Raw genomic sequence first — 16,541 nt, 5'->3', positions numbered from 1 at the left:
TGTGTGCCACCCTGTTTTGTCAAAGTAATAAACTATATTTTTCATGAACACTGGAGTTCAGTTGAAACAGAAACAAAACTGGGATATTATCAATAACAGAATCAGTGTTATCAAGCATGAATTTGTTTCAAAGGTTGAACTATTTTGATGTTTTGAGCAATTTCAGGGTTTTAAGTTTACAAACTGGCTTGGCATGGACATTGTTATTCTAATTTAATTTACCCAATTTTAATTATCAACGAAAACAGAAAAATTAAAAACCCGTAAATTATTAATGAATTAAACCCCTCAATTTTCTCTGATTTACACAGAACAAGTCTATTCATAGTGCAAACTAATTGGTTGAAGATATACTTTTTCAATACTATATTAATATCACACTTTGGCTTCAATCATTCGTATTGTACTGGTGGGTCAAAAGTCGCCCTGACCATTGTAGAATTCTGTGCAGGCATTGTGATTTAATCAAATTAACAATCATTTGAGATTTATAAAAAAAAAAGTTAAATAAATCTTGAATATAAAAACTTTCACGGCTTTCAGTAATTCAGTGTATAATTTTTCACTGTACTTTCAACACTTTGTAAAAGTAAACTTTTAATCAACAACTGCACTGCCTAAAATGAGCCTTGTCTGCTTGCATAGTTTCATATAAAGTCGTAAATTAAGTTTTCTGTGAATAATACATAAAGGCAGTAAATTTACCTTGTAAATTCAAGAAGTCAGAAACAAGACTAAGATGACAAGACAGTCTTGTGATCAGATGTCATTTTTTTATTGATGTATCGAATTAAACCATAATCATTATTCACGAAGTACAGGATTATGCATTCAAATGTTCATTTTATTTTATTTTATTTTAAATCATTGAAGTTTTGGTTAGTTATACAGACCGCCAGAAAGTATTTACACCCCTGTCATTTGATCCGGGTAACATGTGTTGTCTTTAAAATATACTTATTACAAGAGAAACTGGTGCATTTTAGTCAAAATAAAACGATTGATTTGTGTTTAGTTTGTATGTATGTAGGAGTTTTTTCAGTGAGCGAAAATCCTCATGGTTAACTCTAAGTTCATTTGCATATCATTTGCATCTCATTAAAATTTTGCACTATAAAGCATCTGGGACAGTCGTGTCCTTTCTCATGCAAATTTGAACTGATTAGAAAGCTGAAATTATTTCAAAACGTGCTTCTGGGCAGGAATACCTGTCAATTGTAGTTCATGAATATTCATATCAAAATTTAGTGTTTATGTACGTGTGAATGTAGCCTGGAATCCAGCCATGTTTAGAAATCTAATAACGAGTCAGTGAATTGAAAAGCAAATACTCAAAAGTATTTATATAATAGTCATGACAGAAGTTCGTGTCATCAATGATTGGTCGTCTCCATGACTTCTGTATATTATCATGGGAGTATGCATACAAACGTGAATATAACTGAAAATATCTGTACAATACAGGTTTTGAAATATGCAAACCTGTTAATATAAATGAATAAAGTACAGTCAATATCATTCTGTTTGGAAGCATTGCATTTTTTTTTTTGAAAATTACATGTTGATGTGAATAAAATGAAAATGTACATTTCACTGTCCAATAACTATAGAGTATTTAATTTAATACATCTGTGAATGGACGACCTATTGATTACCGGTCAGAACAGTCAAAGGATTTCCTGTGACATCACATAACACAGAGTATAGACAATTTAATTTGGATTCAATTTGATAATTATCGTATTGTCGCTCCTTTTAGAGTCTTCACTTTAATAATTCCTAATTTTGTCATAAAAGCGGAACCGTTCCATTCAGCAACACACTCTGACGTTGTTCTAAAATCAGCCTAAAATAATGAAGAAGAAAAAGCATTTGACCATAATTTTATTAGTCAGTAACATCGAGTAATGTTTTTGATCTTCTCTGAACCTATATAAGACTTCTGCCAATTTTTCTGGCAATATCATGCATGGTGATTTTGAAAATATGTTTTCATAAGTAACCACACTCTCCAACTTACTTGCAATTTTTCAAATATTTTCTTTTTTGGTTTCAATTCTTGGTCGGGAGTACCCTTATCATAACCTTCAATGAATACTTTATCACCTGGTGCACTGCCCTCTGGAGGCTCTAATGGTTCAACAGTATGGGTCTCATCACTGGAGAAAAACAAACAAGCAATGAGGTCATAGATCAAACAGCTACCATAGTGCATTGTGGGAATTTACATGTAATAATAATAATAATAATAATAATAAACTTTATTGATATCGTATCCTTTATAGGATCTTGAGTTAAATTACAACAAGTCATTGTCAATGACACGTCCCCGTTCCGTTCATATTTGAGTGACATATACATTCAAAGCAGATCATGACCGAAATGCACCTGCATATGTACAACACATTGTGCTAAATCTGAACAAAATCCATCCATGCATGACTGAGATCCGGTTCTGGAATTGTGAAAATACGTGATTTTGATGCATTTTCGGCCTTAAAATGGCCATCATTTCGCTATTGTTAAGCAGATCATGAAACAAAGGCACATATCTATTTGTGACATGATGTACCATGTGTGTGTGAAGTTTGAACTTGATCAATCCAGACATGTCTTGGATACGGATCCAGAACTGAATTCTTTAACAAAATGGCCGCCAGTCGGCTATTTCGAACTTGATCCGAAAAAAAAAAAAGACGTGCATCAAGGTCCTATTATGTTTAATGTATGTACCAAATTTGAACAAAATCCATCCATGCATAACTGAGATACGGGTCCGGAATGGTGAAAATGTGCGATTTCAATGCATTTTCGGCCTTAAAGCGGCCGCCATTTGGCTATCGTTAATGAGATCATGAAACAAATGCACATACATATTTGTGACATGATGTACCTTGTGTGTGTGAAGTTTGAACTCGATCAATCCAAGCATGTCTCGGATACGGATCCAGAACTGAATTCTTTAAAACAAAATGGCCGCCAGTCGGCTATTTCGAACTTGATCCGAAAAAAAAAAATGACGTGCATCAAGGTCCTATTATGTTTAATGTATGTACCAAATTTGAATGAAATCCGTCCATGCATAACTGAGATCCGGGTCCGAAATGGTGAAAATGTGCGATTTTGATGCATTTTCGGCCTTAAAATGGCCGCTATTCGGCTATCGTTAATCGGATCATGAAAAAAAAGCATGTGCATATGTCCCATATAATGTGTGATGTATGAGTGAAGTTTGAACTTAATCGGTCCATGCATGTTCGAGATACAGGTGATCACGGACGCACGGACGTACGGACGCACACAGGGCAAAACATAAGTCCCTGTTTTCGGACTGCGTCCGAACAGGGACTAATAAAGTGTGGATGAAAAAAAACACAAGAAAGACAATAAGATAAAATATCATAAAAATGATGTATGTATATCTACTAAAACATGTCTAAAGAGGGCGCCAGTTCCTTCCCCATAGACTTGCTAAGACCTGCACAAATGAGACACTTGTAGCGAGTAAAGTTACTAACTATTTTTCAATCAATCTAGACAATTAAGTTTCACAAGCTTTTATTCTCTACCCTACGAGTGTTAAAGTATTTTTGTTGTTTAAATTGTTATGAAATTTATACAAATACTATTGCTGTCATAAGCTAATTGCTGCTAGGCATGTACAGTAACCATGGTAACTGATCAGATACTTACTTAGCTGCACACATCACCATTGCCTTAGATTCAACTCCTCTCATCTTTACAGGTTTGAGATTACATAACATTACGACCAGTCTGTCTTGTAATTCCTCCATCGGCACCAACCCTTGCAGCCCGCTCACCACAGTACGTGTCTCACCACCACCAATGTCAATCTGCTCTACATACAGGGTATCGGCATCAGGATGCTGAGGAAAGAAAAGTATCAATTGCAACCGATGACATCTGAGTGACGCAATCATTTTAACCACTATTTTCACTACTGGTATTTTATAGCCAGTAACTTAAGGTGGGGGTTGGGGGTTGCTCACATAAACTTAAGACAAGCAAAAATATCTGCAAAATATAAATTACTATAGATATTTTCCAGAACATAGAATTTGTTATACATGCACAATTTTATCGAAATGTACAAAGCCATTATGAGGTAATAATATCAAAAAAATGCACTGTATTCGATGAGTAGATTATGCAAGGTGAGACAGCGTAGAATTGTAGAGTTCACTATTGTTATTATGATATCAAGTGTTTAATTTGTCATGATATTGACTATTTTCAGCTTGTTTTATGCAAAAACTCAACTGGTGCGTAATGTAGACCACTGTGGCCCCATAACAGGCATATGGATATCACAGACCCACAGATGACACATTTGATCGTGATGATCATAAACAAATATTTAAACTTCCTACAAATGTGAAATTCACGTGAAATTATTTTAGACTATAATAGTTTTAATATGTTTTTATTTTAAATATTTTAAACTTGTCAGATGTGTAGTAAAAAGTCCAAGGTGTTATACAAAGACCGTGCTTTTGAAAATTTAGGTCCTAAACTTTTTAATGAATTACCTCTGTCTGTTCGTTCTAGTCCTTCAGTAGACATTTTTAAATCCATACTGAAAATGCACTTATTTAAATGTGCTTTTAATAGTTGACTGATTGTTTATTGTATCAGCGCCTTTGATCTTCATATGTTGGAATTGTTGTGCTTAATTAAATAAAGTTATTATTATTATTATTTCTTAATTTTTCGTTACAGAATTTAACGTCAAAATGTTATTCAGATTCAGAGCCAATGGAACGCAATGGCGAAACATGTATCACATTAAATATTAGGCTTTCATTGCACGACTAACTTTATTTACCGAAAGACAGAGAAATTGCAATTTCCTAGAAATACACAAACACTCAGTATAGCTAAATAATAAGCATTAAAATACACACCTTCTCCACTGACGTTATTTTACCAATTCTAAGATCCAACCTCGCTGGCGTGATCTCTTCTGTCGCAGCAGCCGCACCACTCTTACCGCCCTCTATAAAAAATAGCAAACAGAAGAAGAATTGAATCAGATTCATCAGGTTTGTTTCCTTGCGTAAAACATCTGCTTGTTGATTGTGGTTAACACAACTCAAGATGCTTTTATAAATTGAAATTCCGAAGTGATGAACTCTTCACTCCGTAATATTTGTCTTACTTTAAATTAACCGATTGATATAATTATTTTTGTATTTACTTCAAAAATAAAAAAAAACAAGCAAGTTGCATTTAGAGTCTCCATTGAAAAAGATTTCATGTATCATTATGATATTAATACAGTAATTTTTGCCCCAAAGATAGAGACAACACACAAGCCTGTCAACTTTAGGTCCCTTATTTATCAAGTTAGCAATCTTCGAATCTCCGAATAATAATGGAAGCCTGGCAAGTGGGCAGTATTTACTTTGAGTCTCTGAATGAATGGACATGGGATTTGAACTTGAAGCCAAAATCTGATGCTGGGGGGGGGGGGGGGGGGACATGCTAACTATTACAGTGATTTATTCAAATAAGTCCTTTCATATTACCCGGCACATACAAACAAAAATCTCTCGCCCTCAGACTTACTTGCTTTAGGCAATGAAGGGTAGGCTTGACTGACCAATTTTTTCAACTCTTTAGATTCAAATTTCTTCCTGATTGGATCGAGTAATTTATCGAGGTAGCCTTCCACGGCCAGCTTCAGATCGCCGGGATGAACCTCCTCCTTTCTGAAAGCTTCCTTCAAGGAATCGTGATCCGGGTATTCCACACAGCCTCCAAACTTCTCATCTCTTTGTATGACAAATTCTGCAACAATAAAAAAACATAGTGAAACCACTGAAGCGTTCATATTTTCCACATTCTAATCTGATTGGTCGATTCAGATGTAGACTGTAAATATTATCATTTTTTAAATACTGTTGTCAATGTATCTTACGTAATTCTGATTAAAATCCAGTGTGAAGGGTGGAGACTGTAATCAGTTTTCATATACATTGCATTGTGCAACGTTTTAATATAGAAATCCTTAACAGTAGTATTTGTATTTAAATTAAAGAGAAGACCATGACATTCCGATCAGAAGCTCATTCTTTTCTTGATAATTTAAATATAAAAATATATACTGTGAAGTACATTAACTCGCTATTTTTGAAAATAAAATCTAGTGAATATATCTTTTTCCTAAATTTTATTTTATTTTCTATTTCACCTAAATTTTGGCACATACTTTTTCATTAACTGCTGCTCTACCAGCTAATTATATATGAAAATCTTTGAGATACGAGAGTGCATTTAATAATTCTTCATGGAGAAGAGTCAAAAGCTTGTTAACCTCATCCACCATTTTGTAACGGGTTTCACAATATGAAATACAGATACAGTTGGTAATGGGTTAGAGTGAAAATTATTTTGTAATAGTGTTAGAAAAAATCTAACATGAAAGTAATCTGACTCTGATCAATAATTTAATATGCTACTGCAGAACAAAATCAGATCAAATATTTCCGACTCCCTGTCATCAACAATTTTCAAGAAAATAAACAGATTATTGCTCGAATTTGATTAGGATTTTTCACAAGGAAGAATGTAGTTAGAAAATTGCCAGGTCCTTGCTTAGAATTCAGTGTGAGAAAAAAATATGAGAACTGGGACACCAATTAATTAAAAAAGGAAGCTCTCGTAGCAATTGAACCAATCTGACTGCCATATAAACATAGCTAAAGGAATGAATCAATAAAAATAAAATCCAGCAAAAATACATTTTTTTCCTACATTTTATATGCATACTCATCAAAATTCAGTGAAAATAAACTGTATTCAAAACAGGAAAAATGTCCTATCAGCGAAAATAAAGAATTTTACAATTTGCCTCAAGTGTTTTTCACTTACTTTGACCTTCGCTAAATAATGGAAACACAACATGTTTGGCGAATGACAGTATTCCATTGTCTTCTACATTGCCCGGTTCACAAAAGGCTTTCTTTAGTTTCTTTTTAACTGAATTGGAATTGTCTAGTAGATCTATTTTGGAATCCTGAAACAAAGACAGTGTACAATATTGTTTAGTATGAATGTTATTCTAGATAACGTAGGGTCAAGATCACGACATGAATGAGTCACTGAACTAATTTCCATACTTTTATATTGTCCCCATATAAGGCCAAATAATAAAAAAACAATGTTTTTCCAGTAACCTGAGTGTGCCTAGATTTTTCAGGCCGAACCTGCATCTTTTTGTGGCCAAACTGGAAATGGGCAGTTGAATATACTTTCAGCTCGACATCAATTTCTTTAATTTTTTACCCAAAATTTCAACCTGTACATGCAAAGGGTGGGGTATTATTGAAAAATACACTGTAAAAATATGGATCAAGCAGTTTTGTGGAATAATAAATTGAGAATAATTAATTAATTTTCATAAAATAAAAAGTTATTCCTACCTACCCACCCGACCCTATTCTTGTATTCAATGTTACCAGAAACACACTGTCAATATTTATATGGCCGTTTAAAGCTAAATACAAAAAAGAAATGTTTCCAAGCTGAAGATAATTTGGATTACTTGCCCATTTTTCTGCCAATATACAAACAGTTAACAATGGCAGAAATTTACACACTGGGAAAGAGCAGCAATTACTTCTAGGGGTCAGAATATGTGTACGGGTATTGTAATGATGTAATGACAGGCAAATAAAATAATGCAAATTAGTCTCACCTCTTCTGATGAACTCATTTTTGCTCCTGTCAAACCAGGAACTGAAAAAAATTGGCATAATATCTTCAGTTAAATTAATCATGTCAAGGGTAAAAATAGAAATAGATATACATAACAATTATTTCACAATAATGTTTGATGAATTTGACGAATGAGAGAGATTTAAAGAGTGAACACAATTGAACGACTTCCTCATTCAGAAATTATGCATCATGTTTACATCACATTCAAATATGTTCTTTTGTTTACTTTAGACACAAAATCAATATCAGTGCATGAATGAAATAGAATCCAGTCCCTAAACGCAAATGTTTGCACGGCATGAAACGTTGTTTGTTTATTTCTCTTTAAATTGTTATTACAAGCAGAAAAAAGATGTATAACAAGAACATTAGAGAATACTGCAAAGTATGCACTCAGGCAATACAGGAACACATTGATCGGCTGATACAATCACTGTACTGCATTTGTGCATACTTTGCACTGTTTTCATAAAAACATTATAGCATAGAAGCCACACTGCAAGTACAATCCTTATTGTAAGTTTGACAAAATGATGAAAAAAAAAAAATGAAAATTTACTTCCTTACCCATGGGGTTCATAAGATGAATTCTTTTTTTATAACCAAGCTGTGGAAGATACTGTTGAGAGAAAATCAGATTTTCTGTTATTGTTTATTTCTGAACCATTGCTATGGAAACAAAAGTATGCCAATATATAAGCAGTGTTTCCAGTTAGCTTGCATATTTTCATTACGCATCCACCAATTTTTTGCGTACATTGTTGCAATATACATAAAACAATGTTGGCGTGAAAAAATGGTGATTTTGTGATGTTTTTTCACATGCACATCACAAACATCTGTTGTCTCAGTACTTTGTTACAACGAGTTGTTCAGAAGATTTAACGTCAGAGTTCTCCTTTTTATTTGCCATTTGGACTCAAAACAATCATAAACAAGAGTATTTGTACAAGTAAACGAATAACGGTTTACAATATCAGTTATGAAATTACACCAAAAAAAATTATTTTATTTTTAAATTGATAAACTTTTTTGTTTGTCATATCTGCGAATATACAATTAGTCGCTACACAATCATAATTGACCATTGTTATACACTGATACGTGTGACAGCATTTCATGCAATTTGATTGACAAGGAATCAAAACATTGTTGCTATTTGTAACCATTGATTAACATAATCATTATATATACCGTATTACCCCGGGCACGCGCCCCTCCCTGGGCAAGCACCCACCCCCCTGTTTTCACAAAAGTTACATGTTGGGGACATCCTCGGTTAAACGCCCAGGGTGATTTTTAGCCAAGAACGGGGTCAACAATAAAGTTTTATTTGTCAAAAACGAACGCGTTCGATTTATTTAAATATTGTGTTTGTTACGGTAGTTCTCTTTGTGGAGTGTGTGGTGGCCCTGAAAAGGGCCGTTTTGTTTGTGTTGTCACGTAAAAACTCATTGGAACTTAACGATGTAAGATGAACCACGCAGCATGTGGCGCACACGTTCTGCTTTCTCTTCATTCACAATGAATCCAATATTGCAATATTGCAACGATCCATACCTTGGTGAGTGGTTTGAAGCACTTAACTAAATGATTTCAAAACGTAGCATTTTTCGCTGACTGTGAGTCCATAACGGGAGCTAGCACTTTTGAGACATCACGTCGTAAACTTGCTACTTTCTTTCCATCCTTCATCACAGCTCTGGCATTACGGTCATGTGGATTATTTTTCTGTCGTTGAAGAATAAGCATTTTGCCGACCTCAAGTCCATTACGATAACCATAATGAGGCATGCTGACGATGGGAACTTGTTGCATCATCGTTATTTTTGTAATTTTGTCACGTGTGTGGGTGCGTGAATAAATCATGTTAATGAGGTCGACCAGAGTTTATTTTCAGTCTGTTTTTTATGTATCGCCATTTGGATATGTTTATGTATTCACAATAGTTTGTAAACATTTCACATCAGTAATAAAAGGTTTATTTGTTTCATAACCCTGTCTATTATTCTTCAGTATTTACGATGCGATGTATCAATACGTGCGTGAACAAAATTGCGCTAATGAGGTCATCGCCATCTTGGATTACTTGCGGTTGTTTTTCCCGGCCGTTTTGACTTGCACTGATCACGGTTACTAAAAATGTAACCGTGCATTGATTACAATACTTACCATACTTTGTAGCCAATTTCAGTGAGTAATACAACTTCATTCGCTGACATAAAATAAGTTTTATTCTTGAAATTCGACCCTGTGTCTTAGTGTTCCTACAGTTCTTGACCGAGTGCTCACGTTTATTGAAACCTCGCATAAATCAAGAAATAAGTACGTGGACAAAGTGTACGAAAGCATTCCTTTATTTGACCTTATCATACGATCACAAAAACAACTTTTTGAAATCTTTTTTGGGGTGGTCCTCGGGGTAAGCGCCCACCCCCAATTTTTCCCGATTTCGTATGTTCAGGCCCCTGGGCGCGTGCACGGGGTAATACGGTATTATATTGTTGTGAGTCAGCCACAGGTGTTTTTGATACAACAACACAGCTGAAACCAATGTGTGCAGACAGATGCATCTGTCAGTTATTTTAGGAAATTAAGATTAAAAATGCAGAAAATAAGCAAGATTAAAGAAAAAAGAACAATGCTGAAAAATCTTAAAAGCTGCACCTTAAGAACCAAAAATTCACTATTATATGTGTAAATGCTCCAGTCTGTATTAGGAACCACACCCCATCTGTTGCATTGTACCTTTTTAATAGAAACGACAGTTTCTAATACAAATTTTAACAAGCAGCCTATCGGCTGAGATAGCTCCGCTGTTAGCAATGCACATTTCAATTAAAGAACTGAAGACATCATTAGAAAATGAACAATATGTATAGTATCAAAGCAATCGGACTTGCGGTTTTTAACAAGAAGTCGAAAATATCACTTTTTACCAAAAATTACAAAAATATTCACCAAAATTAGAGAATTGAAGATATCATCACGAAATGAACAAATCTGAGAGAGGTCCACATGTAGTACCTATATATGTAGTATCAAAGCAATTGGACTTGCGGTTTTTAACAAGAAGTCGAAAATATCACTTTTTACCAAAAATTACAAAAATATTCACCAAAATTAGAGAATTGAAGATATCATCACAAAATGAACAAATCTGAGAGAGGTCCACATGTAGTACCTATATATGTAATATCAAAGCAATCGGACTTACAGTTTTTAACAAGAAGTCGAAAATATCACTTTTTACCAAAAATGACAAAAATATTCACCAAAATTAAAGAATCGAAGATATCATCACGAAATGAACAAATCTGAGAAAGGTCTACATGTAGTATCTATATATGTAATATCAAAGCAATTGAACTATTGGTTTTTAACAAGAAGTCGAAAATATCACTTTTTACCAAAAATTACAAAAATATTCACCAAAATTAGAGAATTAAAGATATCATCACAAAATGAACAAATCTGAGAGAGGTCCACATGTAGTACCTATATAAGTAATATCAAAGCAATTGCACTTGTGGTTTTTAACAAGAAGTCCAAAATATCACTTTTTACCAAAAATTACAAAAATATTCACCAAAATTAGAGAATTGAAGATATCATCACGAAATGAACAAATCTGAGAGAGGTCCACATGTAGTACCTATATATGTAGTATCAAAGCAATTGGACTTGCGGTTTTTAACAAGAAGTCGAAAATATCACTTTTTACCAAAAATGACAAAAATATTCACCAAAATTAGAGAATTAAAGATATCATTACAAAATGAACAAATCTGAGAGAGGTCCACATGTAGTACCTATATATGTAATATCAAAGCAATTGCACTTGCGGTTTTTAACAAGAAGTCGAAAATATCACTTTTTACCAAAAATGACAAAAATATTCACCAAAATTAGAGAATTGAAGATATCAACATGAAATGAACAAACCTAAGAGAGGTCTACCCAAGGTACATATACACCAAGTATCAAAGCATTCAGGCTTGTAGTTTTCAAGAAGAAGTCGAAAAAGTAAAACATTGACACGGACGACGGACGACGACGGACAATCACTCATATGATAAGCTCCGCTCGACAAAGTCGACAGCGGAGCTAAAAACACACATTAAATTAATAACTGTTATTTTACCTTCTCAGCAAATGTAAAAATCTTGCGCTGATCAACTCCTCCAAACTGGCAGTCTACCTTGAGGTACTCTTCATCCAGCGCTTGTAACCCTGGATACAGCAATCCACTTAGCAACGGATGATCCACTTGCTTAACAACCTCAGCACCTGCTTTCTTGGCATCATGCTGAAAAGGCAGCAATTTAGTTTTGTGTATTTATTATAAACAGTAATATTTTTACTGGGACTGAATAGCATGAAAGTTGCCGTGATTTCTGCCTTTAGAAAGCCAATGAACATGTCACTGTTACAATATTACTTGAAGTTCATTTCTCTTGAAACTAATCTATGTTGCTAAGGCAACGACCACTGTACCATGTATTTCAATGGGCTCAGCCTGTGCTGCTGTGGAACGCCAGTTGAAGAGCCAACAGCTGAAGTAGAGAAAATAGCACACACTCAACTATGTGATAATCTTGAACAACCAAATTTACATAGGTTACACTTGTAAGGGTAATCATGTTATACTGTTATACTCAAGGAGAGTCTCAACAACTAGCTAAAGTACAATTTCGTTATGAGTTCCCATCCGTTGTTTTTATCGCATGCGGTTGTCAGACGGTGAAAAAACTCTGATGTTCGTTCTCCAGAATAATGTACAATCCACAATTCTTTTTTTAGAACTCACCTGTGTGACTAATGATGTCAATCTGTATACATCTAAGGTGTACTCTCTACAATATATAAAAATAAATAAATAAATATATCAATACGATGAAAATTCATTCCTGGAGTGTTATTTATGATTTGTTTAGTATTAAGTCTTATTTACACATGATAGGCATGGCTGGTATATAGTTTATATAATCCTATACAATTGACAGTTTTAGCTGGATGAAATAAATTACCGTAAAATCTGCATTAAAAGCTGCATCCTTAATAAAAGTCGCACCCATTCATTTTGAACAATTGAGAAGCAAAAATTCATCATTTCTCGTATGTGTAGATGCTCTAATAGAAACCACACTCCTCTGTTGCATTGTACCATTTTAATAGAAACCAAGGCTTCTAATACAAATTTTACAGTACATATATTGGCCTTGATCTAGTCTGGTTCAATCATGTTGAATAAAGCCCACTGAATATACAACAACAAATCATTCACAATGCAGAAATTATTATTAATTATTATAGAAAACAAAGAGTATGCTGTGTAAGAATGCTTGCAGGCACTATAGCTTCACACTAAAACCACTCTATTTTTGCTCAAGTCAAATATTTCAATTTTATGCCAATGAAAACATTTTTATCTTCATGAAAACTCACAATTTAACAATTGGCGAACATTTATAGCAACACAAATTTAAACACTGAAAACTTATACTGCAAAATGCCTAATTTTAACTGCTAGAAATTTTTTACGATTTGATGACAAAATTTATGAAAATTAGTTTCTTTGAAATTAGTTTACAGTAGCTATAATCACCTAGAAAGCTCAAATTCTGTGCCACGAATAAACTTGAGTTTTTCCAATGGCACTCCGATGGATTCCAGCATTCCCTTGATGGCAGCTTCGTAGTACTGCGTTCTCAATGCCAGTAATTCCCACGGTGCTTTCATGTTATCTAGGTATGCATGGAGGTCAGCAAACAGAATCGTCACCTACACAAGTGAAAAACACTCAAACTAAGAAAACAATTTTCTCAAAATTTACTCCTGAGTTGCGTTCTTTTATTCTTCAGTATAAAGTGACTTGGTAAGAGAAAATAAATATACATGTACTTGTAAATTATGCAAATTTTCATGAAATGTCTGAAAAATATCAACAACGTAATTTAGTTTTCTTCCAGCATAGTTTTAAAATGACATCAAAGAGAAAAAAGTCATGTGATTAATTATTCTTAAAGTTGATTCAAACAAACAATAATTATCAAAATGATAGGAAGCAAAATGATGTTTAAAACTCTTTTTGTTGGACTTACAGTGAAAGGCACAAAATTGTGCTTATAAACGTATATATATATATAAATCTATAAATTTATTCAAATTCTAATATTCAATAGCGATTGGCTGAAACATCGTCTACGATCATAATGTATGAGCATGCTTTCCCATTACATAGCAACTGCCACTGCCCACATATTTAAAATGAGGTGCTTGCTGATTGGTTAATATTGAACTATCTCATTAATATTAACTAGAACTAACATTAAAGGCACAATACTATTGCCGGATTGGTCAATTTTAATTCTAACATTTATTTTGAATTATAAAAACGTATATTTATAAAAACTTTATATTGACCAAAGCTTTATGTCTTTACTGGACTCAATTACCGTAAGATGCGAACTTGGTTTTGACATCATCAGGGTTTGATTTCCCAAATGTTCATTTTACGTTTAAACATTTTTCAGACATTATTTCCCACTGACTACAGATCTTGATTTAAATTTGTGAAAAAAAAAAAAATACCAAAAATATTTTTTAATCTGACAAAAGATGACACTTACATGACAATCAGCTCTGAGAAAATCAGCAATTTTACTCATTGGCACAAAATATGCTACATGAGGTTTTCCCGTTGTGGCAGTCCCCCAGTAGATATTGATGTCTTTTCCATCTTTCAGCATCTGCAGAAGACGATCATCGCCGAGAACTTCCTGAAAGGTGAGAAAATGTAAAGAAACAATTCACTGACAGGAAACAAAACCAGTCAGATATTAGAATCACAAATTACATGATGTATACCATATATATATATAAAGTTGATTGATTTCATCTGGTTCCAGGATGGTGGAAATTGATTCTGATGCACAAAAATGGCCGCCATACAGCCATTTTGAATTTGATTGAAAAGCATGTGCATACGAAAGACATGACGTATTTGTGAAGTCTGAACATGATTGGTCAAGGCATGTCAGAGATGTTCATCTTGAAACAGATTTGTTATAAAACAAAATGGCCACCTGTCTGCCATATCAAATCTAATAAAAAAAAATAATATTTACCAAGGCAATGTTTGTACCAAGTTTGAATAAAACTTGTTTATGCACAACCAAGATCTTGGTTCTGAGAATATATTGTGTGGGGAACAATTGTCAGTAAAGATTCTGACTAAATTGTTGGACTGGCCAGTAAATATTTATTTGGGTCACCAACATTTTTTGTGATGTCAGTAGCACCAGTCAGTAGCAAAAAATGCAAATTTCCAAGACTGTTAAGAAGCATACTTCATTGATCTAGTACAACATATCAATCATAGAAATTGAAACACAACACGCTACCTGTAAGTTCCTGGTGATCAAATGATGTCTCTTTTTCGCTTCATCTTCACTTGTTGCCATGGTATCTGCAACAAGATGTTTACAGATGGTATATATATATTGCAAGTTTCATATATTGGCATACTGTTTGCTTTATTAGCAAACATTAAAGAAATGTTGTACATTATTACGTGAATTATATGTGAAATTAGTAAATGCTTAAAAGGCAGTGGTCGTCATGTCGCGTCCTGTTCGATACGAGACTCATAGCGATGTATAAAACATGTGTAAAATACATTGTTTGTTTACATGAACATGCGACGACCACCGCGCTTTAATGGTAATATTTTTGTTTCTGTCTTAATTAGCAAACATTAAAGAAATGGTGTATATTATTACGTAGATTATATGTGAAATTAGTAAATGCTTAAAGGGCAGTGGTCGTCGTGTCGCGTCCTGTTCGATATGAGACTCATAGCGATGTATAAAACATGTGTAAAATACATTGTTTGTTTACATGAACATGCGACGACCACCGCGCTTTAATGGTAATATTTTTCTGTCTGTCATAAGTATTTTCCCCAAGTTAAATAAGACATAAAGACTTTTCAGTGTACCCCACCCCTCACACGAACTCTAACCCAAAGCTTCAAGCCCCAGTTTTATAGGTGTCCTCAAAAGGGGTATACACAATTAATTTGAGGGGGGGAGTCAGAGGGTTAGGTTAGAGGTGGGGTACATTGGAAAGTCTTTCCATAAAAGCAATTCATATTATCAAAAGTGCCTACAGCCAAGCATAATACAGATGACTAATGGCTAGCTAATTAACCATTAGACACTTTGTGTCCATATGCCAAAACTGTCACTCACGGCACATATTAATTAAATTATGTCCATTAAATATAAATACTTACTTACAAGCAGATCTGAATTATTGGACAAAAACTATCAGAAATATTAGTTGTTTGAGTCGGTCGATGAAATGAGAATGGACGGTACTGTTCGAGACAGTTGGTACTCCTTCTTGGAAACACGTTTACCAATGTATTACATCAGATGGGAAAAATACACCCTAAGCTGGGTGAGATTAAACTACACATGGCCATGTCGAATGCATTGTTTGGATTTATAGTTTATATTAAAGTAAGCAATTCATCTTTATACTAAAATTCAATAATATTAATATTATAGACAGAATATTTAGGGCTACGATCGAAAATATCGGAAGTTACAATACAACGAAAGGCAGTCATACTAACGATACAGCCTGATTCAATTAGATGATTTCGGCAGTACTTCGAGCTTTATTTGCGACATCGTTTTGTTTATATTTCAATGAATTTGTAAAAAAAAAAAATATACGCAGTTACAATATTGTGGATACCAAACAGAAATTATACATATTTCGTTATA

At 33.8% G+C, this 16,541-nt stretch overlaps 1 protein-coding gene across 2 annotated transcripts; it reads right to left on the bottom strand.

Moving 5' to 3' along the window:
* Nucleotides 1–823: 823 nt before the first annotated feature.
* LOC100373581 (tyrosine--tRNA ligase, cytoplasmic-like) lies at nt 824–16,214 on the bottom strand. 2 transcript variants are annotated; one of them, XM_085505767.1, is made up of 14 exons: nt 16,043–16,214; nt 15,150–15,214; nt 14,376–14,525; nt 13,352–13,527; nt 12,554–12,599; nt 11,888–12,052; nt 8,311–8,362; nt 7,721–7,761; nt 6,895–7,039; nt 5,590–5,811; nt 4,926–5,017; nt 3,694–3,887; nt 2,021–2,159; nt 824–1,846 (listed from the first exon to the last, which is right to left on the bottom strand). In XM_085505767.1, the coding sequence occupies exons 2-14, from the start codon at nt 15,207–15,209 to the stop codon at nt 1,736–1,738; spliced, it is 1,593 nt and encodes a 530-aa protein (XP_085361893.1). In that variant the 5' UTR covers nt 15,210–15,214; nt 16,043–16,214; the 3' UTR covers nt 824–1,735. The 2 variants fall into 2 exon arrangements, with proteins under 2 accessions (XP_085361893.1, XP_085361894.1); XM_085505768.1 differs by having other exon boundaries at nt 16,047–16,211.
* Nucleotides 16,215–16,541: the final 327 nt, after the last annotated feature.

The sequence above is a fragment of the Saccoglossus kowalevskii genome, chromosome 11 (assembly GCF_978046115.1).
Source record: "Saccoglossus kowalevskii chromosome 11, keSacKowa6.1, whole genome shotgun sequence".
Classification (NCBI taxonomy): domain Eukaryota; kingdom Metazoa; phylum Hemichordata; class Enteropneusta; family Harrimaniidae; genus Saccoglossus; species Saccoglossus kowalevskii.
The sequence above is the reverse complement of the archived record's forward strand: the minus strand, read 5'-3'. Positions and strand labels throughout refer to the sequence as shown.